Source organism: Globicephala melas, chromosome X (genome assembly GCF_963455315.2).
Source record: "Globicephala melas chromosome X, mGloMel1.2, whole genome shotgun sequence".
In the NCBI taxonomy this organism is placed as follows: Eukaryota; Metazoa; Chordata; class Mammalia; order Artiodactyla; family Delphinidae; genus Globicephala; species Globicephala melas.
This window is the reverse complement of record NC_083335.1, coordinates 117,672,747-117,696,241: the sequence shown is the minus strand read 5'-3', so window position 1 is coordinate 117,696,241 and position 23,495 is coordinate 117,672,747. Positions and strand designations below refer to the sequence as shown.

General features: G+C 63.0%; 1 protein-coding gene across 2 annotated transcripts in view; it reads left to right on the top strand.

Moving 5' to 3' along the window:
- The window catches only part of PPP2R3B (protein phosphatase 2 regulatory subunit B''beta), a 53,014-nt gene extending 31,569 nt beyond the window's left edge, over positions 1-21,445 (top strand). For both annotated transcript variants that reach the window (XM_060292659.2, XM_060292660.1), the window contains exons 3-13: positions 6,487-6,590; positions 6,829-6,931; positions 7,650-7,724; positions 9,253-9,339; positions 10,481-10,637; positions 14,958-15,006; positions 15,541-15,630; positions 16,334-16,509; positions 17,143-17,261; positions 17,348-17,454; positions 20,693-21,445. In XM_060292659.2, coding sequence (XP_060148642.1) covers positions 6,487-6,590; positions 6,829-6,931; positions 7,650-7,724; positions 9,253-9,339; positions 10,481-10,637; positions 14,958-15,006; positions 15,541-15,630; positions 16,334-16,509; positions 17,143-17,261; positions 17,348-17,454; positions 20,693-20,843 — 1,218 coding nt within the window. In that variant the 3' untranslated portion in view covers positions 20,844-21,445. The remainder of the gene's footprint in view (positions 1-6,486; positions 6,591-6,828; positions 6,932-7,649; positions 7,725-9,252; positions 9,340-10,480; positions 10,638-14,957; positions 15,007-15,540; positions 15,631-16,333; positions 16,510-17,142; positions 17,262-17,347; positions 17,455-20,692) is intronic.
- Positions 21,446-23,495: the final 2,050 nt, after the last annotated feature.

Sequence of the window (23,495 nt, the reverse complement as noted above, 5' to 3'; positions counted from 1 at the left end):
GTTGTCTCAGGGTGTGGGAGCGGCACAGCCCTCCTCCCCGGCCTTAGGGCGCGTCGCTCCCCGCAGACGCAGTGTGGGGGCTGCAGCTGCTCCTGTGTCCTTTACCAGGTTGAGGAACCTAGTTTGCTGAGAGCCCTTGTACTGTGTGAAATCTCGAAGGCGTGTTGAAATTTGCCCAGTGCTTTTCTGCACGTACTGAGGGCTCCTGTGGTTTTTCTTCTTCCCTCGAGCCGTCTTGCGTCTTTGGATGAATCCCATTTCATCATAAATCCTGTCTCTTCCTGCTTACGTGCTTTTGGATCCTGATTGCTTGTGTTTTGTTAGGGTTTAAATCCAGGCTCCGGAAAGACGCCCATCTAGAGATGCCTTGTCTAGTGAGTTCTCTGGTTTGGTAGCAGGGTGGCCTGGCCTCACAGAATTGGTTGGGCTATTGCCCTCTTTTCCGGAGCCACGTGTTTAGAACTGGGCTGGTGTTCTACGTTAAACGTTGGCAGAATTCACGGTGAAGCATTGGGGTTGGACATTCTCTCCCTGGGAAGGTTGTGGACATTGCGTTTGATGGGGTAGTTCCCGTCTTTCAAGTGTGTGCCCAGCTCCCGTGACTTGGTGAATTTATTGACACACGTTGTTGATAAGATTCCACACGTTTAGGGTCTGTACTGACTGACGTCCCTCTGCCACTTCTGATGTTGGCATTTGTGTCTTCTGTCCTTGTCCTCAGTCAGCTTGGCCAGAAGTTTTTTTATTTTCCTGATCTTTTCTGAGAACTAGCTTTTAGTTTTGCTAACTTTTTTGTAATGATTTCGTATCGCATCGATTTCCCGTCTTTATTGTTTCCTCTCTTCTGCTCCCTTTAGGGCTAACTGTTCTCCTTGCAGTTTCTTAACGAGGCAGCTTTGTGCACTCAGCCTTTCTGCTTTGCTCACGGAAGCACGTAATGCTGTGAACTTCCTTCCAGGCGCTGCTTGACGGGCATCCCAAACATTGTTGATGTGTTGGTTTTTGGGTTTTTTTGTGGTTTTTTTTTTTCCCTTCTCATTCAGTGCAAACTACATTTGTGTTTGTCTTGTAACTTCTCCTTTGGCTGATGTGTTATTTAGAATTTCGTTGTTTTGATTTTCAGCTCCTGCACCTTGTTTAGACATGTTTTGGTTACTGATTTCCAGTTTAGTTCTGTCGTGGGCAGGGGTGCTCTGTCTGGTCTCAGTGCTTCCAGATATACTGAGACTTGTTTTCTGGGCTGAGGGTGGTCGTCTTGGTAAACGCGCACTTGAAGGCCGTCCAGCCCTTGAGTGTCAGCTTGCTCCCTGGGTTCCGAGCGTGTCCAGGTCCCGGCGTTCCGGCAGCTTCTGCCTGTTCCGTCGGTGAGGGTGCGGCTCCCGATGCTGAGTGACTGCGGGGTTTCCCTGGGGAGCTGTGGGCCGGGGGCCGTGGCCTTTGTGCCTCTGTGGGCGGCTGTGTCGTGTGAGGACCTCCTGTCCCCAGATCAGCTCCGCCCTCACACCCCTTCTTCTCTCTCGTCATTGCGACACGGCCCTTGTTCTTGCCGGAGACATGCTTCTCGGGAGCCTGCGCGCCCGAGATCAGTGGACCCGCTTCTCTGAACACAGAAAGGGGCAAACGGCTGATCCGTGAAAAGGACAGTCTCTGCTTCCTTTCCCGGCGCACGGAGGCCTCTTTCGGCACACGTGTGGGCTTTGATCTGGGCGTCCTGCAGTTCATCCAGTTCTGAGCCCTTCTGCCTGGAGTCAGCACGGGGGGGGGGGTGCTGAACCCACAGGGCCGCCCTCATTTCACACGCCAGGCCCGAGTCCGAGGCTGTCACCTGTGTGTCCGTCTGACCAACTCTGGATTCTGGGGGTTCCCACGACCCCCTCTCGAGTTCTGCAGTTTGCTCAGCAGCCCACGGGACTCAGGGAAACACCAGTTCATTATAAAGTGTTCCTTATGAAGGGTATGATGAGGGGTACAGGTGAGCAGCCTGGTGAAGAGGCATCAGGGTGAGGCGTCGGGGGCTCCCTAGTGCAGCAGTCTGTCCCCATGGAGTTGGGGTGCATCTCTGTCCTGGTACGGCGGATTTGTTCCCTAACTTGGAAGGCCCCTGAACCTGCTCCCTTAGGGGATGTTTCAGAGGTTTCATCCCATGGGCATGATCGAGGCTTCCCTCCACCTCTGCCCTCGCCCTCTGCAGAGAATGCTGGGGGGCTGAAAGTTCTAGCTCAGTAACCATGGCGTGGGCTTTTTAAGGACAGCCCCATCCACGACCAAACAGGCTCCCGTCCCCCCAGGAGATTCCAAGGGACTTGGGGGCTCCGTGTCAGGAGCCGGGGGCAGAGGCCAAATATCAGAGCAGAAGACGCTCCTGGCACCAGGTGTTCGTGGTGGGAGCACAGCTGCTCTGGGGCTCCCTCCCTTAAGGGACCCCACGGGGCGCCTGACCGGGAACCGGGCAAAGGCCAGCGCGCACCTGCGCACGGCCTGCACACAGAGTCCTGCACGGGGGACGTCAGATGCCCTGTGCCCCGTGAGCACAGCCAGACCCCAGGCCCTGGCCAGATGCTGCCGTGCTCGGGACAGGCTGTGTGGACGGACGGGGAGCTCTGTGTGTGCGCGGGCGTCGGGGGATGCCGTAAGGGGCGTGAGGGCGGGGATCGGGGTCACCGCAGGGCTGCTCCTGACGGGGTGACGCGGGCCTCGGCGTGTGCCCGGGTCTCCCGTCACGTACACTAGATAGACGTTACAGACCTGTAAAACCTGACCCTGTCGTGTGTTTTTCCCTTCAGGGTGGCATTTTACCATACTTTTAAACGCGTTTCTTCGTACCTCTGGATTTCAGAGTTGGTGCTTCCCGTTCCCTTAGAATGTTTGCAGACGGTCCTGAGAGGTGGCGGACGGAGGTCACAGTGAAAGCGTTAGGATGGGCTCTCCAGCTGCCTGGGGGGTGGGTGGGCTTGGAAGTGCAGGCACCGCTCATTCTGGGGACGTGAATGCAGGCGTCACCCCACGGGCAAGGGCACAGCTCCTGCTGTGCGGTGGACGGACGCACGGCCGTGGGACAGGATGGTGCCATCGCCCGAGTCCGCCCAACGAGCTCTCACGTGCCCGCACGAGCACCCCAGGCAAGGTGCCCGAGGCCCCTGGCTCCCCTGTCCCTGCCGCCTGCGCCCTCCCACCCCGGGGAGCGGCCAGTGTCCTCCACGCCCTGACTCACACAGCCCCCTCGGGGCCCCGGCGCCAGCATCCCTGGCAGGAGGCCTCTGCTGCCCGTCGCCCAGGACGCACGCCCGCCTGCGTGGAGTAGAGGCCTTTCAGCCCGCACTGTGCCCGAGCCTCGCCCCGTGGTCCCCGCCCCAGCGTGTGCGAGAAGCCACAGAGCGTCCAGACGCACGGCTCCCGCGCAGCTGGGCAGCTCCCTCCTGGGCGCCAAGGATAAGGCGCCGGCATGTTCTGGGCCTGGCGCGATGGGCAGGAGTGGACTCCGGTGGTGTCCCCCAGGGCGGCCCCTGCCCACGGGCATGCGTGGCCAGTGCTCGGGTCAGGGGGCGCGTCCTGCCAAACCATCTGCCGGCAGCTCCCCGACCCGCGGGCGATGCCCGTGAGCCAGGTCCTGTGAGCGCCATCGCCCATGTGGGCTTCTGTGGGGATCCGGTTTGCGCCTTTCCTCTGCCTCTCCCTCCGGAGTCCTGGCCGTGTTCACATCCTTTTCCCTGCAGGGCCTGTCGCTCTCTTGGGCCCTTTGCCTTTTTTCCTGTACCTCTGCCTTCGTTTACAGTCTGGGTGTGGCCCCTTTGTCAGGATAACGCCCTGCGAACGTTTTCCTGGTCTGCGGCTTGTTTCTGTGCCCTCGGCGACGTCTGCCCCGGAGTTCTGGTGGGGAAGCGGTTCAGTTTACCCACCTTCTCTTTCAGAGTTTTGGTGATTGAGTCACGTTTAGGGAACCTTTGCTTCTCCAGCATCGGGACGATCTCCTGCATTTCCTTCTGGAGTTTCACCGTCCACGCTTGGGGCCGGGCTCCCTCCCTCATGGTTTTGTAGAGTTGCCCCGCTGACCAGCTGGGCTCTCAGTATAGACGATTGTTCCCTTGGAGCTGCCGCCAGCCTTGTCTGTGCTGAGTTGGTGGGTGGACGTGGGCGTCTGACCCTAAACTGGTCCCTTCCTCTTTGCCCTGATGCACAGCCTCACTGCTGTGACTGCACGGAAGCCTTGACAGTCGTGTGCGTTTGCCCGTGGGCTTTGAATGAGCTGGTTGATTTCTGCAAAACACACCTTGCTGGGTGTGCATTGGCTTTGCGTTGAATCTGTGGGCGTCTGGGGAAGAGTTGACATTTTAACACATTATTGACCGGGGGATTTTTGCAGAAACTAACGCCTGTGACTGTAATGTCTCCAGTCAAAAATGTGTCAACAGCATTAAGTGTCCAGTCCAGGAATCTGTATGGTCTGTCCCTCCACTGGGGGGTCTTTGATTTCTCCCAGGCACGCTTTCTCGTTCCCTTTGTAGAGATCTCGCACTTTCAGTTACGTTTACCTGTAGGTTCATGTTTTTTATGCTGTTCATAGACGGCACTGTTACATTTTTTATTTTCTAATTGCTTGTTGCCAGTGTGTGGAAATATAATTGATTTTTGTACATTGTCCTGGGATCCCGCAGCTTTGCTGGTTTTCTGTTACAAGTAAGTCCCTTACGTACGCACCTTCAAGTTGCGAACTTTTAGAGATACGCACGTGCTTACTGTCAGCGTCAGGCACGAGTGAGAGTGACGTTGCAGCTCGCCCTCCACCTCGTACTACTGACGACCCTTCAGCTCTACCATCTCCCACCTCCTCTCCCTCCTCCAGGCAGTAACTCTTCTTGCCTGTTCCCTCGATGCCAGCCCCTGTGTGCCAGCTGTTGTACTGGACTGCTGTGCTTTTCAAGGGACTGTAAAAATGTTTTCTTCATCTTTTGTGTTTATTTTTTATGTATCATTTGCATGGGAAGTATTAGAAACCTGTTATAGTACAGTACTATGCAGCCGATGGTGTTAGTTGGGTACCTAGGCTGACTTTGTTGGACTTACCGACAAACTGGACTTCGGAACGTGCTCTCGGGATGGAACTCGTTCGTGTGTAGGGGACTTAGTGTAACTCTGGTATTTCGTAACCCTTTCGGAATTCTCCCTACCGTCGCGTATTTTTGCATTACCAGAGTTTCCCCTTTGTCTCTGCCCGGAGCGTCCCCTCCTCCATCTCTGCTGGTGGAGCCTGTCCCATTCCAGCTCAGGGCAGAGCCGGCCTGCGCGCGTCCCCACGTGCAGATGTGAGCCGTGGGCTCCTGTGTACGCCCCTGATTACAGTGCTGTGTTCCCTCCTCTTCTTAAGTTTCCTGGCCTGTTGTTTGTTTCACTGTGATTTTTCTTGTTTTTTCACTGCTGGATTCAATTTGCCAGCCTGGCTTTGTGTGGGATGTTGGCATCTCTGTTCCTGGGAGCTGAGGGCGCCTGATCTCCCTTTACAGGTGTCAGGGTCCAGGACGTGCAGCCTCGTAACAGGAGTTGGGAGACGTCCCTTGTTTCCATTCTCTGGAAGAGTGTGGGTACCATCCACGTGATTTCTTCCCTAAAGCTGGGCCCGGGATTTTCTTAGTGGGAAGGTTTTAAGCCACGGGTTCGGTCTCTTGAAATGTAGAACCGTCTGGATGTCCGTTGTCAGTTCTGGTTAGACACGTTCATTAGTCAAGGAGTCCGCCCTGCAGTCGTCACGTTTCCTGGCCTCCAGTTATTGGGAGTGTCCGCTGCCTGTCTGTCAAGCGCTGGTGGGCTCTGCAGTGACCGCTGATGTGCGGAGCATGTGTTTCCTTTTTCTGCTTGTCCAGGAGTGTTGCTGAGGGGTGATTACTTGCTTGAAAGCTTTCCAAAGAGCTGACTCGGCCTTGTTGACTTTCTCTGTCGCGTATCTGCTCTCTTTTTCTCTTCTCTCAGCCTTTGTTGTTTCCGCCCTTCTTCTTCTGTGTTTACGGGAGGGAAGCTCAGAGCGGGGGTTTTCCGCCTGCTTCCCGGTCAGCACCTGCGCTGACAGCTGTGGACGCCAGCCCTGTGGTCGCCTGGACCCCTGAGATGTGCCCGGGTCACAGCCTCGTCCTTGTTGCACCCCGAGTGTCTCCTGACATGCTCTGTCGTTTACGCCGTCCCGACGCGTCATCGGAGGTGCTGCACATCCAGGGCTGGAGACGTGCTCGTCGCCTCTGTACAGCTGCCGATGTGACACCTCCAGTTGGGGCGGGTGGTCTGTGCCCCAGGCTCGGGAGCGCCATTTCCGTCAGCGTCTCCGGAGTGACAGCTGGGAGAGGCTGCCCCTTCCCCTGGAGGCCCCTGGGGCTGGCGCAGGCGCTGGGCTGCGCGGTCGGGCTGTGTGCACGCGGTGCGCTCCCAGCGCCTCGGGGGCTCGGGCAGCCGGGGTGCCAGGGCGCGCTAACCCTGTGTCGTCCCCCACCCTTCCCCCCGCAGGCCTGCGGCTGCCCGCTCTACTGGAAGGGGCCGCTCTTCTGCGGCGCCGGTGGAGAGCGCACGGGCTCCGTCTCCGTGCACAAGTTCGTCGCCATGTGGAGAAAGTGAGTCCCGGGGCGGGAGTGGTGGTCCGGCCTTGCCTCTGCCTCCACTGGCCGGCGCTCCTGCGGCCGGGACAGTAAGGGACTGAGACGGATGTCCGGGGGTGCCCGGCACGTCCGTCGTGTCCCTTGCGGGGCCCCATCCGTCTGTGCCCGTCCTCACGGAGCACCCGACCCCGGAGTCTGGGGAGGGGCCTGTGGCCGCGCGTGGGGTGCAGCTGGAGTGCCCTCTGTCGCCCAGGATGCTCCAGAGCTGTCATGATGACGCGGCCAAGTTCGTCCACCTGCTCGTGAGCCCCGGCGGCAGCTCCCTGGCGCAGGAGGACTTCATCCCCTTCTTGCAGGTGCGTCGCCCCCTCCTCACAGGCGCGCCCGTGTCTACACCCCGGAGGCGGGCGGGCTCCCCGAAGCTGGCTCCACGCAGCCCTCCAAACCCGCGTGAGAGACAGGGCGGTGCGGACAGCTCCACACCTGAGCCTGCGGAGCGTGGAGCCGGACAGGGGTTAGCACCCTCGGGGCTGGGCCGCCCACGAGAAGCCGGCCGCGGTTTGCAGAATGCTCGTTTCCAAACGCCGTTCCAGTTCATGTAAACACGGTTTTATTTAGCGCTCTATGTTCCATCTTGTAGAGGGGAATCGAAGGTGGTCCCCGGTTACCCGCGTGTTCCCCGTGAACACGGAGGAACCGAAGTTACCAAAACCATTTGAATAGAAGTGACTTAAAGGGCTCCTGGGACTGCAGTGCTCTGTTAAGTGAGGATATCGCAAATTTTCTTTCTCAGAATCTGGGATGGACTTGCACGGTGGTCTTTTATACATTTACATGTGTCAGGTTATTACCCTCGGCCGCGAGAGGTGGCCTGCTTCCTTAGCTCGTGGCCCAGATGATTCTGTGTGATCCTTTAATTTGATGTGATTTCTTGTAACCGTGTGTTTGGGGTGATGCTGCGTGAGTGGCTCTGTGGCTGGATGTGTGAACCTGGATGTTGCTGGTGGACACGTGCGTTCTTATCCCTGGGCCTGGCGGCACATCCCAGGGCCGTGTCCCATCCCCTGTGTGCAGGACGTGGTGAACACCCACCCGGGCTTGGCATTCCTGAAGGAAGCGTCAGAGTTCCACTCCCGCTACATCACCACGGTGAGTACGAGCACGTCCGCTGCCCCTGTGGCTTCCGTGGGCGCCTGAGGCCCGGGCTCCAGGCCCGCCGTGAGGGAACGGACACCCAGCCCCGGACCTGTGGCCCTTCACGGCCCGCTTTCTCACCAGGAGGCGGGCGTGGGGCTCGGGCACGGGGAGGGCTGTGTGTCCCACCTGGGTCCCCAGCTGGGCGCGCTCAGCGAGAGCCTGGGTGGTCCTGGCCACATGCCCCGGGGTCGGACAGGGCGGGGCAGGCGAGGGGACGTCCAGAGACCCAGCGGTCTCCCTCTCTGGGCAGGAGGGGCCTCAGAGGACACCCGGGCCCCTCCTCCTGAGGGCCGGGTCTCCTCGGGTCCAGGCGAGCACGCCCAGCGAGTTGGAGCACGGCGCTCTGAGCGCTGCAGGTGGGATGCCGGCCTGGCCTGGGGACAGGAGGACCCCATGGCCCATCCCCCGCCCCCGCCCTGGTCAGAGGGCACCCGGGGAGGACGGCCCTCCGGCTCTAGGTGGAGGTGGGCAGCGCGGCAGCCCCGTGGCACGCCGGCCGGGGGCACGCTTGTCGTGCGTCGCGGAGCGCATGCTCATGGCAGTCCGCGTGCCCGTGGTTCCCCAGGCCTCCCTCCACCCCCTCACCGCTCTGCATCGCCCTGAGGGCCCGTCTCCGAAGAGCGGTGCCTGGAGCCGTTCCTCATTCCAGCGGCAGCAGGGAGTGCTGCGTGTGAACGGGGCTGTGCGCCAGGTGCTCCGTTCCCATGCCCCGACCTCCCTGCGCAGACAGGACAAGGCAGGGCACGTCCGGGGGGTGGGAGGACAGCCTCCAGCAGGGACGGGGGAAGGGGATGTCTCAGACGAGGACAGGTTGGCAGGGATGCCCTGGGAGGACAGGTGAGGGGACAGCCCGTGACAGGGACAGGCGAGGGGACGTCTCAGATGAGGACAGGTGAGCAGATGCCCTGGGACAGGTGAGGGGTATCACAGTTGGGGACATGCCCACCTGGGAGCGGAGCTGAGCCCCGTGGCCAAGGTGGGCCTCAACTGTGCAGGGGGCAGGGGCCACTCTCTGGCTTTAAGTTAACGTTTTTCATTCAGTGGTCAGTTGAGTGTCCGCGGAAGCATTCGGGGCAGTCTCTCAAACCACCCGCAGTGTAATAAGGGCTCCTAGCCACGCAGGAACTGCGTGCCTGTGCTGTCCCAGCTCAGGTGCGGCCGTCTCACCCGGACATCCCCCCACATGTGGCAGCAGGTCCACTTCTCCTGCCACCTGTGTCCTCCCTGCAGCTGGAGGCGGGGCTGCTTCCCCCCCCCCCCCCCGCCCCGGTCTGGTGACATGTGGGGCGGTCGCCCTCTGCTGGCGACATGGGGCCCTGCAGCCCAGGGTGCGGAGCTCCTGGTGAGGCCAGGCAGGAGCTCGTAGGCGAGGTCCCAGGCTGGGTTCCTGCAGCACCACACGTGGGGTTGCTGCACAGTCACGTGCAGGGCCCCCAGCCCCCCACGTCCCGGTGCTCAGCCGACGGGCCTCCTCCTACAGGTCATACAGAGGATCTTCTACACGGTCAACAGGTCCTGGTCCGGGAGGATCACGTGCGCAGAGCTCCGGAGGAGCACGTTCCTGCAGGTGGGTGGTGGCTGGCCGAGGGGACACAGGGCCTTCTGCATGCCCCCGCCCACTCATCCGTCCTCCCCAGGTTCCACCACGGCCCATCCACCCATCCCTGCACCTGGCTCGCATCGATCCCCCATCCCTCCACCAGCCTGTCAGCGGGCAGCGCACGCGTCTACCCAGCCGTCCTCGTTACCCCACCCCCCCCCTCCCTTCCCCGGCGTCATCCAGGTCCACTGCCAGCAGTGCACCTTTACCCACGTACACGTCATCCGTCGGTGCACCCACCCCTCCGCCCACCCGTCGTCTCTCCCTGCACCCACCAGCCTGTCACCCGTCCCTCCATCGACTGACGCATCACCTGTTTCTCCCAGCCAGTCCACCCACCCGTCGTCCACCTTCTTGTCCATCTACCCGGCCGTTACCCATTCCTCCAGCAACCTATCACCTGTGCCTGCATCCATCCCCCACCCATCATCCACTTCTTCGTCTACCCACACTCTCGTTCATCCCTCCAGCCCCCACCAGTAACCCATCGCTACACCAACTCCTAGGTCATCCATCTGTCCACCATCCCACCCTCCATCCCTCACCACCACCCCTCCCTCCCCCCTCCCATCCTCCCTCCCTCCATCCCTCCCTCCAGCACCCACCTTCTCAGCGGCCACCCCGTTCGTCTGCCCACCTGTCACCATCACCCCACCCACCTGTCATCCATCCTTCATCCCCCGACTCGTCCATCATCCATTCATTTTCCTGCCTTTCATTTACCCACCCGCCCACCGTTTTTCTTCTTCCGTTCGTCTTGTACCCTTCCTTTCCCCTCATCCATCCCGGAGGCATGGCCCCACCCCCGTGCACCCGGGTTCTGTGGACGTGTGTGTGTCAACAAGCGCGGGGCTGACCCGCTCGCGTCAGGAGCCCCCGGCCACGAGAGCGTACGTGCTTGGGCTGCTCCGTGCTGCAGTCTCGCAGACCTGACCGGGCGCACCCCGACCTGGGTGCTGGGCTCCCAGCCCTCAAGCAGGTCTCCACCAGCTCTGACCCTCCGCCCTCACGACGTGAGACTCCTGGGGGGTGTCCCTCCTGCGGGAGGCCCGTCTCCACGCTGCAGCCGGAGGTTCCTGGCAGCGGTTTTCTGGGTGTGTCCTGGCAGAACGTGGCGCTCCTGGAAGACGAGGTGGACATCAACCAGCTGACGGAGTTCTTCTCCTACGAGCACTTCTACGTCATCTACTGCAAGTTCTGGGAGCTGGACACGGACCACGACCTGCTCATTGACGCGCAGGACCTGGCCCGGCACAATGACCACGGTGAGGACGCGGCCTGCGGGCGGCGGGGACACAGCACTGGGGCGGGCGCTGCCCTGCCGGGCTCCTGCGTCTCCAGGGAGGCCAGCGTGGCTGCCTCCCCTGACCCTCGAGGCCTGAACCTTGTCCTGCCTCTGGTCTCCTCCTACAGGACACACGGGAGACAGGGACATAGCACAGGACCCTGGGGACCAGGGCGGACACGGGACACGGCACAGGACGCATGGGGACCGGGGCGGACATGGGACACAGTACAGGATGCGTGGGGAACGGGGCAGACATGGGACACGGCACAGGACGCGTGGGGAAAGGGGCAGATACAGGACACGGCACAGGACGCATGGGGACCAGGGTGGACATGGGATACGGCACAGGACGCGTAGGGAACGGGGCAGACACGGGACACGGCACAGGACGCGTGGGGACCGGGACAGACACAGGACACAGTACAGGATGCGTGGGGAACGGGGCAGACATGGGACATGGCACAGGACACATGGGGACGGGGGCGGACACGGAACACGGCACAGGACCCTGGGGACCGGGGCGGACACGGGACATGGCACAGGACCCTGGGGACTGGGGCGGACACGGGACACGGCACAGGACGCGTGGGGACTGGGGTGGACACGGGACACAGTATAGGACCCTGGGGACCGGGGCGGACACGGGACATGGTTCAGGACGCGTGGGGACTGGGGCAGACACGGGACACAGCACAGGACGCATGGGGAACGGGGCGGACACAGGACACGGCACGGGACCTGCGGGGACTGGGACAGACACGGGACACAGCACAGGACGCATGGGGAACGGCGCGGACACGAGACACGGCACGGGACGTATGGGGAACGGGGCGGACACAGGACACGGCACGGGACGCATGGGGAACGGGGCGGGCACGGGACGCATGGGGAACGGGGTGGGCACGGGACACGGCACGAGACCTGTGGGGACCGGGACAGACACGGGACACAGCACAGGACGCGTGGGGAACGGGGCGGGCACGGGACATGGCACGGGACGCACGGGGACCAGGGCGTACGCAGGTCACAGCACGGGACGCACGGGGACCGGGGCGTACGCAGGTCACAGCACGGGACGCATGGGGACCGGGGCGTACGCAGGTCACAGCACGGGACACAGCACGGGACGCACGGGGACCGGGGCGTACGCAGGTCACAGCACGGGACGCACGGGGACCGGGGCGGACGCAGGTCACAGCACAGGACGCATGGGGACCGGGACGTACGCAGGTCACAGCACGGGACGCACGGGGACCGGGGCAGACGCAGGTCACAGCACAGGACGCACGGGGACCGGGGCGTACGCAGGTCACAGCACGGGACACACGGGGACCGGGGCGTACGCAGGTCACAGCACGGGAGGCACGGGGACCGGGATGCACAGGCCCTGCCATTGGTGGAGGTGCTCTCTGGGGGCGTGGAGCCCCGTCCTGAGTAGAGGTAGTGGCTGCCACACACAGGCCGCATCCGTCCATCCCCCCGCTCTCCCCGCCCCACCTCCCCTCCATTTGTCCTCAGGTATTTGGGGGCCACCCCACCCATCATTTCATGCCCGGTCTCCTGATGAGCCCCAGTGTGGGCCAGTCTGGGTGCCGCCCTGAGCTCCCAGCACCTGTTCCCGTAGCTGAGCAAACACCTGTTCTGCAGGTGGGGCAGCGTTCCCCTCCCTCCCTCCTCCCGCGGCTTCCTGCTCTGTGTCGGGGCCTCGAGCGCCCGTCCGTGGGGTGGACGGTGCTCTGTCTGCGTGGGCGGCTCGGGGCACCGTCCCAAGGCCAAATTCCAGCTCGGGGCCTCTCGGGCCGTGGTGGGTCGGACAGCGGTGGCCCCCCAGTAGTCGTCCTGAGGGGAGGGAGCGGCGGAGCAGAGACGCAGTTCCCTGAGAGATTTCACTTCTGGCTTCTGGGTTTGTCTGAGCTTCCCTGCGTTCTCATCGCAGAGGGGCCTGAAAAGGGGAACTCTGGCCTCCGCACAGCTCAGGAGCAGCGGGGGATCCAGTGTAAATGCTTCTGGGATAAGAGAAAATGATCATCTCCCACCTCCCGTGACAAGAAATCACATGTTCAGGGTGCAGAGTGGACCAGAATTTAAGTGCGCCACGGGTTCTTAGTTTTAGAAACAGTTTTCTTAAGACTGCACGTTTTCACATAACGGATTTTTCATGTACCCACACGCACGACCGAATTTCTCAATCCTCCGGGCATATGTTTTGTCTTTGGTCGACGGGACCCGGACGGTCCCCTGACGTGAGCTCCCCAGCGCACCGTCTGCTTGCTGTATCTCTCTGACTGGCCTCGCGAGGGTGCCGTGAACGCTGGCGTGTGGACGCCTGAGCGGACGTGGGTCTCTCTCAACTCCGTCCCTAAATTCGACGCCTGGTCTCAACTCCAACTGCCTCTGTGATCTCGGGAATAGCTCCAGGCGCAGACCCGTGGTGGCTGGCACGTGGCTCCCCAGATCGGGGGTCACCTGTCCCCGCCCGTCCCCACGGCTCTCTCCTGGTGCCCACATCCCTGTGTCCACCCCGTCGAGGTCTCACGTCAGGGCATCTCGTGGGGCTGGTGTTAGGGCTTTGTCACCAGGAAAGGCTGGTGGCGTTGTGGCCTTGAGACACGACTGACTGTGGGGACCGTGGTCTTGCGGCCAGCACAGGACACTGGGTGGCTTCGGGCACAGCCCCCCCGCTGTGGACGTGAGCGCCGTGATGCGTCCCTCCCCGTCCCTCTGCCGCTTCCTAACCTACCAGGTCCTGCACGAGAAGCGGCAGGGGTCCTCCTTACGTCATGGGAAGGAACGGGCAGAGGGGCAGAGCTGACCTTTCCCGTGTCCCACGGACGAGCAGGTTCTGTTCTCAGATTGCCGGTCGTGGCAGTGAGTCTGAGTCAGCTGTCCAGTTCCCTGGGGCTCCCGTCGTGGCAGGCGGGGGGTGGCGCGGACCCTCAAAGAACAGGAAATTATCCTCCCAGTTCTGAGGCCAGAGGTCCAGAATCAACACATTTATGAAGGACTGTCATCCAGGAGGGGCTTCCTGAGGCGGCTGTATCGGATGACTGCAAATCAGGGGCTTAAAATCCGTCCTCCCCCAGCCCTGGGGACCAGACGTCTGAGGTCAAGGTGTCCCAGGGCCGCGCTCCCTCCAGAGGCTCCAGGGGAGGGTCCTTCCCGCCTCTTCCAGCTTCTGGGGGCTCCAGGCGTCCCTGGGCTTGTGGCCGCATCCCTCCCGTCTCTTCCTTCGTCTTCCCGGGGCTTCTCCTCTGTGTCTGTGTCTCTCCTCTTCTGTCTCTTAGAAGGACCCTGTCATTGGATTTAGGGCCACCCTCATCCAGGAGGACCTCATCTCAGACCCTTCACTGCATCACATCTGCAGAGACCCTGCTTCCATATAAGGTCCCGTTCCCAGCCCAGGAGTGAGGACGTGGACATGTCTTTCTGAGAAACACTGTTCAGCCTCTGACACCATCCAGTCATTTCCCATTAGAGGTGACTTTCATTGAGGCAGGATGACTTGGGGGAAAAGACACTTTGTCTTTATTTCTCCATTTTTGTGGTTATAGGTCTCGGGTATGGGCTGAAAAGTGTCCCCAAAATTAACACGATGAAGCCCTGACCCCCCGGTACCTCAGGATGTGACTGGATTTGGACATGGGGTCTTTAAGGAGGGGACGAAGGTACAATGAGGTCACTAGGGTGGGTCCTGATCCCATAGCACTGGTGTCCTTATAAGAAGAGGAGGTCAGGACACACGCAGAGGGACGACCCTGTGAGGACCCAGGGAGGAGACGGCCGTCTACACGCCCAGGGGAGAGGCCTCGGGAGGGACCAGCCCTGCTGACCCTTGGATCTCAGACTCCAGCGTCCGGGACTGGGGGAGACATAACGTGTGCTGTTGAAGCCGCCCGTCATTGTGGCAGCCCCAGCCCACCAATTTGGTGTCTCACTCTTTTATCCTCTTAGTTGCCTGGGGGTTGGATGCATTTGTGTGCTGATCACAGCAGACTGAGTGTTTGGAGGCAGAGCCTCTGCAAGGGCGGACGTGTGTGTCCTGCCTTTACCGCCCGCTCTGTCTTGGGGCCCCTGGGCCAGCTCTTCACTCTCGCTTTGCTCTGGGCTCAGGTCCTGGACTGGAACGTGCCGGGCAGCGCCCGAGGGAGGCCGGGAGCAGGAGATTGGGTCCTGAGGGTTCCGCCTGACTGGGCTTGGGTCTCGGCATTCAGACCTGAGCCCGCCCAGCCGCCTGCGAGGCTGCGACGTGGGGCCGGGAGCGGCGTGCGGGGCTCACGGCCTGCTTCCTCTTTCGCAGCCATATCTACCAAGATGATCGAGAGGATCTTCTCGGGAGCCGTGACGCGGTGAGGCCCGCCGCTCAGCTAGCTGGTCCTGTCAGCGTGTGGGCTGACGTTCCGCACGCGCGTCCGCACCTGACTCGTTCGCTCCTGATGTGAGGTGGCCGTGCTCTGGGAGTGCGTGCCATCGTCACGTGAGGTCGTGGGTTAGGGACACGCGTACACACCTTTGTCACACGAGGTCACGAGTCAGGGACACGTGCCACCCACATGAGGTCACATGTAAGGGGCACGCCATTGTCACACGGGGTCGTAGCTTGGGACACATACACGCCTTTGCCACGAGGTCGTGAGTCGGGGGACACAGGCCCCTGCACCTGAGGCTGTGACCGTGGCGGCTGCTCCTGCCAGAGCTGGGCCCCAGGGACCCTCCTCCGGGTCACATGGTCTGTCTCAGGCCTTGTCCCGAGTAGGAACCAAGGGTACAGGACTGGGCCAGACGCAGGGTTCCCCACGCCCCGGGGGAGGTGGGCGGGGACCCGTCCTCAGGCTGCTTCTCCCTGACGCAGTCTTTGTCTCTCGATTCGGCCCTGAATCCAGAGGGAAAAAAGTGCAGAAAGAAGGAAAAATAAGCTACGCTGACTTTGTCTGGTTCTTGATCTCCGAGGAAGACAAGAAAACCCCGACCAGGTGAGTGTCTGGCAGCTGTCCTCTGCTCCACTTGCTAGAACACTTAGAAGCAGGGGCTACTGGTCACCCCTGAGCGAGGGCGCCCCCGCTCCGTGATCCACCTGAGCAAGGTCAGACACAGGCGGGGCTCGCACTGGGGGAGGGGTCCCCAGGGGGTGGCGTCTGTCCCAGGTGGGGCTCACACTGGGGGAGGGGTCCCCGGGTTGTGGCGCCTGTCCCAGGCGGGGCTCACACTGGGGGAGGGGTCCCCGGGTTGTGGCGCCTGTCCCAGGCGGGGCTCGCACTGGGGGAGGGGTCCCCGGGTGGTGGCGTCTGTCCCAGGCGGGGCTCGCACTGGGGGAGGGGTCCCCGGGTTGTGGCGCCTGTCCCAGGCGGGGCTCGCACTGGGGGAGGGGTCCCCGGGTGGTGGCGTCTGTCCCAGGCGGGGCTCGCACTGGGGGAGGGGTCCCCGGGTGGTGGCGTCTGTCCCAGGCGGGGCTCGCACTGGGGGAGGGGTCCCCAGGGGGTGGCGTCTGTCCCAGGCGGGGCTCACACTGGGGGAGGGGTCCCCAGGGGGTGGCGCCTGTTTCAGGCGGGGCTCACACCAGGGGAGGGGTCCCCGGGTGGTGAGGTCCGTCCCAGGCGGGGCTCACACTGGGGGAGGGGTCCCCGGGTGGTGGGGTCCGTCCTGGGCGGCCATGCTGACCGTGGCCCGGTGTCACAGCATTGAGTACTGGTTCCGCTGCATGGACCTGGATGGGGACGGGGTGCTGTCCATGTTCGAGCTGGAGTACTTCTATGAGGAGCAGTGCCGCCGGCTGGACAGCATGGCCATTGAGGCCCTGCCCTTTGAGGACTGCCTGTGCCAGATGCTGGACCTGGTGAAGCCCCAAAGCGAAGGTGATGCCGGGGGGCGGGTCCCCCAGTGGCACAGGGACACCCCGGGGGAGTGGGTCCTCGGGGGCTGGGAAGGTGGTCCCCAGCCCCGTGGTCCTGTGCCTGAGCTCCTTCAGGGCCCACGTGGGGAGACCAAGCCCGGGACCCCTGGTGTGGGCACTTCAGAGGGCCTGTGCTGGGGCCCCCGGGCTGTGTTTGGTGGGTGTGGGAGCCGGGAGCCCACCAGGTGTGTCTGTCCGGGGGCGCTCAGGACACCTTCCAGGGTCAAAGGGAGGGTCTGCCCGAACCCACCCGCCTTAGTCGGTGTCGTGCGTCCGTGTCCTGGACCCTGGTCTCAGGTGTCGTCACCGAGGGCCATGGTGGCCTGGGCCTTCCTGCCCTGGCTGCGGGTTCCTGCCCCATGTCCGCGGGTCCAGGGCAGCTTGGGTCCCGCCCTCAGGTGACTGGCGGGCGGCCCTCGCTGTGTTGGGCCCTGTCTCCCGACCCCTTCCACCCCACGGGCTTCTCCCGTGGCCTGGTTCGCGGCAGGGGGTGCCGTGTCCTAAGGCGTGTCGTTACGCACGCACGCACGGAGGTGACGTGGCTCCTGGGTGTGCGTGGGAGCCGCGTGTGCTCACGTGCCGCCCTCGCCCGCAGGGAGGATCACGCTTCACGACCTGAAGAGGTGCAAGCTGGCCAGTGTCTTCTTCGACACCTTCTTCAACATCGAGAAGTACCTGGACCACGAGCAGAGAGAGCAGATCTCCCTGTTCAGGGTGAGTAGGGGGGCGTGGAGGGGGCGCAGGGGGGCACCTCTGGGTCCCCCCCGCCCTGTGTGACACGACGCGCGTGCTTCCCGCAGGAGAGCGAGAGCGAGGGTCCCGAGCTGTCTGACTGGGAGAGGTACGCCGCTGAGGAGTACGACATCCTGGTGGCTGAGGAGGCCATGGGGGAGCCCTGGGAGGACGGGTAAGGGTGCGGCGGGCATGGGGGCCCGGGACGCGGGGACGGCCCGCTGGGGGGCGCGGGGACACTCGCCCCATGTCACGGCCTGAGGCCTGAGGCCGCAGGCAAGAGACTCCTGCCCCGCTCCACGTGCCGCTGTCCCCCCGGAGGGCAGGGACCCACGGAGGCTGGGCCCTCAGCCCCCTGCCCCACTCCCCACCGCCCGGCCTCACGCCGCCCTGACCCCGGAAGGGCTTGCTGCTGAGGTAGTTCCTTCCCCGGCTCCCACGGGCTCTCCCAGGTTTCCGTCTCCTGAGCTCCCTCTGCCCTCTGCGGGTGGGACCGACAGGCGGCTGGAGGGGCGCAGACCCCACCCCTGCGGAGGGGCGGCCGGGGGAGCCGGCACGGCAGCCCCTCGTGGAGTCTCCCGTCGGGGAGCATGGCTATAGCTCAGTGGGCACGTCTGCCGACGATGTCCCTCCTCCCCCGTGGCTGACGGGTGTGGACAGCTGAGGGGAGCGGGGCTGGGGACTGGGCGTCTCCCCCAGGGCCTTGGTCCTCAGGCTTGAAAGCAGCCTTGCAGTAGAGGAGTGTTGGGGTCCAGTGTTCATGCCTGCGTCCCTGGCGGGCTCGGACCCCCGCCCACAGCCTCCCGACCTGCCTCTTCCCCTGACGGGGCTGCTCGGCACCGGGGCTGGGGTTGGCCCGGCTGCTCGTGTGGTGCATGGGGTGGCGGTGGAGCCCAGGGCCTGAGGGTCACCCTCTGCCTCTGAGGGGGGGGCTTCAGTTTGCTGATAGCAGCTCTGCCTGCCCAGGGAACCATCCTGAGGGGGTTCCGAGTGGGCAGGAGGGTGAGCACGCCCATCACCCCAGATCCCGCCCACCCTTAGGCCTTGTCTTTGGTCCAGGTGGTCCTTCTCCAGAAGGTCACAGAGGTGGAACCCCACAGCCCCTGCATGCCTGCCTTTGCTCTCAGCACGAGGCCTCCGAGAGCTCTGCGGGTCCCTGGGCGCGTCAGGAGCTGGGCCCCTTCACACCTGGCCGCGTCCTCAGCAGCGACGGACGTTGGCTTGCTGGTGTCCGTTGCTTCGGGCCTGGGCACGTGTGGCCGGCCCTGGTGTCGAGCTGTGCGAGCTGGATTTGTGGGGCTGTAAGCGCTCGTCTCCTGGCTCAGAACCTGGGCGGGGGGTTCCGGGTCACCTGGTAGACAGACGCACCTTTACCTCCACGAGCCGCCCACCCATCTTCCCACGTGTCTGCGCCACTTTGCGTCCCCGCCAGCGTTGGGCGTGCGTTCCCACGGCTGCACAGCCTTGCCGGCTCTGCCGTGGTTACGGTTGGCTTGTTTTTTAAATTGTAGCCACTCGGACGTGTGCAGCAGGATTGCACCCTGGCTTTAGCTGTTCGTGTCCTTGTTGCCCTTTTCTGGTGAATGGCTGTGTCTTCTGTCTGTTTCCCATCGTGGGTGACTTGTTTCCTTCTGATCGAGTCTCAGGGGTCCTTTACCTCTGGATACAAGTCCTTCCGGAGGGAGGGGACTTGTATTTGCCAGCGGTTTGTGGTGTATCTCTTCCTTCTCCTAACCTTGTGTACCACGGAGGAGACGCTGTGAACTTTGATGAACTGCCATTTGTCACTTTGTCTTTACGGGCTGGGCTTTGGTGTCGCGTGTAAGAAAGGATTGCCTAATCCAAAGCCACAGAGACCCTTCTGGAAGTTTCAGCGTTTTCCACTTTACGCTGGGTCTGTGGTCTGCTCTGAGTGACCTCCCCTGCGGGGCATGGGGTCTGGTCCGGGTTATTTCTTTATGCACGTGGATGTCCAGTTTAACGCAAGACCCCCAGGTCAGCATCTCTGTGGAGAATCAGTTGACCGTGTCTGTGGGGTCTGTCTGTGAGTTCCTTCGGTTCTGCTGACGCTCATCTGTCCAGCCAGCAGTGCAACGCCGTCTCGCCTGCCGTGGCCTCGGGGTGGGGGCAGTGGACTCACGTAGCGAGGCCTCCGACTCTGGTCTTGCCCAGAATCGTCTGGGTCACTCCAGTTGCTCTGGCTTCTGTGTGAATCATATAGAGTCGGCCTGACTGTCCGGGAAGAGCCTGGGGAACGTTTACTGGGCTGAGCCGGGTCTCTACATGGTGAGACTTGGCACCGTGACCGGGTGACCACCTGTGAGCTGGTCTCGGGACCGTCTGTCCCGTGACTGGTGTGGCTGGCCTCTTGCCGCCCCACCCCCGGCTGTGCTTCCTGCAGCTCCGAGGTAACCCGGCCTCTGCGTGGTGAGACCCTGCACCCTTCAGCGTGGTGCTGGCTGCTCTGGTTCCTTTGTTTTGATGTGGACGCTTAGGAACAAGCTTGTCTCTACACAATATTAAGTTGAGACTCTGAGGAAGGAACGAGCGCTCTGGGTACAGCGACACCTTAGTGACATCGAGTTTCCTGATCCACAGAGCACTCTTTCCGTTTATTTAGGTCTCTGATTTCTCCTGCCAGTGTCTTGTAATTTCCAGTGTATGGATCTTACGCGTATTTTGTGAGATTTGTACTTGAGTGCGTCATCGTTTTCGGCGTTGGAAAGGTCCTGCTAAAGTCTCCATCCCCGCAGTTCACTGGTGATGTAGAGAAATACGGTTTATTCCCCTCGTTGCGGTTCCCCCACCACCCAGCACGATGCTGAAGGAAAGTGGTGAAGGGAGATGGCCTGGCCTTGATCCACGTCAGGTGTGGAGTCCCCCGCTGCCCGGGAAGCGTGACGCTGCTGTGGGATGTTTCCGCCCACATGCTTCCCCAGCCTGCGGACACCCCGCTTCACTGCCGTCCGCAGAGACTCTGAATCCTGCCCTTTGTCAGGTGCCTTGGCCAGATGGCTCCTCGCCTGTCGTCTGCCGATACAGATACGGCGAGGTTCTTGTAGTTGAGCCGGCCTTGCCTTCCCGTGACAAACCTGGTCACGGTTCGTGGGCCTTCTCGTTTGTCCTTGGACTGTGCTGCAGAGGTTACTTGCACTTCTTGTGACACTGTGCCCTGCTTTGGCACCGGGGTCACGCTGGCCTCCTGCAACAGTGAGGGTGCCTCCACCCACCCTCTGGAGGAGTTTGGGTGGAGGACGTGCCTGTTTTCCCCGCGGGCAGGACTCAGCAAGGAGGTCGTCGGCGTGGCAGTCCTGCGCTCACGCGTCGGGGGGCTGCCAGCAGCACCTCTGTCCGTAGGGGAGCACAGGTGGGGTGCGCGCCCGCCCGCATCCTCACCAAGCCCCTCCCTGCAGGTATGAGGCGGAGCTCAGCCCCGTGGACCAGAAGCTGAGCACGCTGCGGTCTCCGCTGGCCCAGAGGCCCTTCTTCGAGGTGCCAACCGGCCTGGGCGCCGTCGAGCTATATGAGTACGACCACGGGGATGACGACCTGCCGCCCTCGTGACCTGTGGCCTCCGTGGGGCGTGAACGCGGCCTCTGCCTCAGGAGCAGAACTGTGTGCTTGTTGAGCCCTTTTACAGAAGGTGAAGTGCGTTTGTATGGAGAGACCTTATTTATTCAGCACAGAAGCTGGCCAGAGGTGGTCACGGTCACTGAGGTGGGTCCCCACCCGCCCTGGAGGAGCTGACGCGCGTGCGAGAGCCCCAGACCCAGCCTGGCGGTGAGGACGCACGCGCCCCAGCGTCCCCAGCGGTCAGGGTGACCTTGGCCCCACTGTCCAGCTTCCAAGTGTAGGTGTTTGCAGGCTCGCGTCGTCTGGCTGAGCGGCAACCAGGCGCCGCCCCAGAAGATCTGCCTGCGGTCGTGGATGTGCGCTGACTTCGGGGAGGGGTGTGGTCGTCAGGAACATTCCAGGAGCCCGTGGGCGCCCCCGCAGGGGCCACTGTCCCGGCCGCAGCTGCTCCCCCAGAGGGAGCGCCCACATCAGCATATCTTTTATTGTTTTTGTGTACAGCATGTGTAAAGTTGAGTTTTATTTGCCGTGCAGAGCAGTTTAAAAACGTTTCATGAGATCACGTTTGTATTTTCAAATAAAGAATTTAAAGATTTTCAGCCCCAGGCTCACCTTGGGGCAAAAACGGACACAGCGGCCGGGGATTCCGAACTCGGGTCACAGAGGGACGTGGGGACAGACGGTGGTGTCACTGTGGGGAGACCGCAGGGTGTGGAGGCCCTCAGGGCAAGGAGCCGGGGGCGCAGGTCCCAGGCCCTGGGCCGCGGGGCTCTCACAGCCTGACCCTCTGGCCACGGTGGTGGGGCTGACACTACCCGATGGCCACTCTCGCCCACGGTCACTTCTGAACTGTGCGTGAGGGGGTGCGAGCCTTCCCTGCAGACACCACGGGGAGGCCCCGACACCCACCCTCCACGCCGCTCGGGCCACCCCCGGGTCCGCCCGGCTGAGTCGGCACCAACCTGAGACTTACAGGGAGGGCGCGGCCTGCGTGTCCAGGGGGAGGTGGCCAACGAGCCCCCTGCCCAGGCCAGGAACAGGTCGTCTAAGGTCTGGGCGCTGAGCAGACCTCAGGGAATGAGTCTGTCCACTCTGCAGCTGGGCCCGCGGCGCTGGACAGAAGACGCGCCCACGGCAGGGCCGGCGGTGAGAGGAGCCGGCCCCCGCATAGCCAGACCACGTGGGGCCACGTGACCGAGACCACATGGCCGCCCACAGGGTGGTTCCCAGTCAGTTCAAGGACAGTTTGGCAAGTCCCCAGAAAGTGGACGGGGGACCCTCACCTGCCATGGCTGTTGGGGCCGTGAAGACGGCCGGGGGCAAGGCCAGCCGCACTCCCGCCCGGAGCCCCCTCCCGGGCTGGTGCACTGACCACGCGGGGTCTGCACAAGGTGCCCCGGAGAGGGGCACCTCTGCTCCTAAAGGGCCGTCCCAGGCCCATACTCACCGGGGCTCTGGCAGCACTGCCCCAGTCCGGAGTCAGGAGGGACGCCAGACCCCAGGGCACCCCCGACCCTGTGGTCTGAGCCGCGTGAACCTGGGTGCACGCCTGAGGCTCCCGAGCGAGCCCCAGTCCACACCTGGGGTATCAGAGCACCTGGGGTGGCTCAGCGGGGCCTGGGCCACCTGACAACCAGCCAGCCACTGGTGATGGTGCATGCAGTGGCCCCGGGTCACTGGGACCAGCGCCTGGATCCCTGGTGCTGACTGCACAGGGGCCCCTCCCATCCCCACGCTGGGCTCAGATCTCAGCTGGGAGACCCCAGCGGCTGCAGAGTCCCACCTGCTCCCTCGCTGCCCCCCAAGTACCCACAACGCAGGGGACGCCTCACCTGCTGGACTGGGGACCCTGCAGACGGTTCTGGGTTCCCCACCGACCACGGAGGTGCTGGCCAGGGGGTCCAGGTGGAGCTCGTCCCTGCGGGCAGCTCTGCAGTGGCAGGAGTGGTCAGCCACGGTGGCACAGCAGGGCTGCTGCTCCCCCCAACCGAGGACGCTCCCTGTTCTGAGGACGCCCGCCTCTCACGCCCCGCCCCCCTTGCCTCCCCACAGACCCCTTGGGGGCGGCAACGGGTTGTCGACAGGCTGCGTCCCCTCTCCAAAGGCTTGCACACCTGCGGGGATGGAGTCCCACAGGTGGGCGAGCCTGCAGCAACAGGGTACCTGGATGGGGACAGGTGAGGGGACCCCCCCAGGAACCCACCTGTGCCCCCTCCCCACGCTCACAGCGGCGAGGACGCCGTGCGGGGACACGGAGGCTCGGGGACGGGGGAGCGCCCTGCCCCCCAGGAATCCCCTCCGCCCTCCTCACTACGGCGCCGGCTGGGCACTCACGCTCTGCCAGGATCTTGCAGAACTGGCCGAGCAGAAGTAGGACGCCGAGGTTGGGGACGCGCTGGTGGCTGTGGTCCTCCTCCGTCCTTCCCCTGGGGCTCCGGGGCCTCGGGCCTCCGGGAAGGCAGGCGAAGGCCTACCCATCCCTGGGGGCGGGGCTCAGGGAGAGGGTGGGGCTTATACAGGGATGGACCCAGAGGAGGGGCGGGGCCAGTGTGGGTGGGGCCAGGTGTGGGCGGGGTTCGGGACTTAGAACTCAGAGAAGTGGGCGGGGCTCAGGTGGAGGGGTGAGGCTTAGAGCCAGGGTGG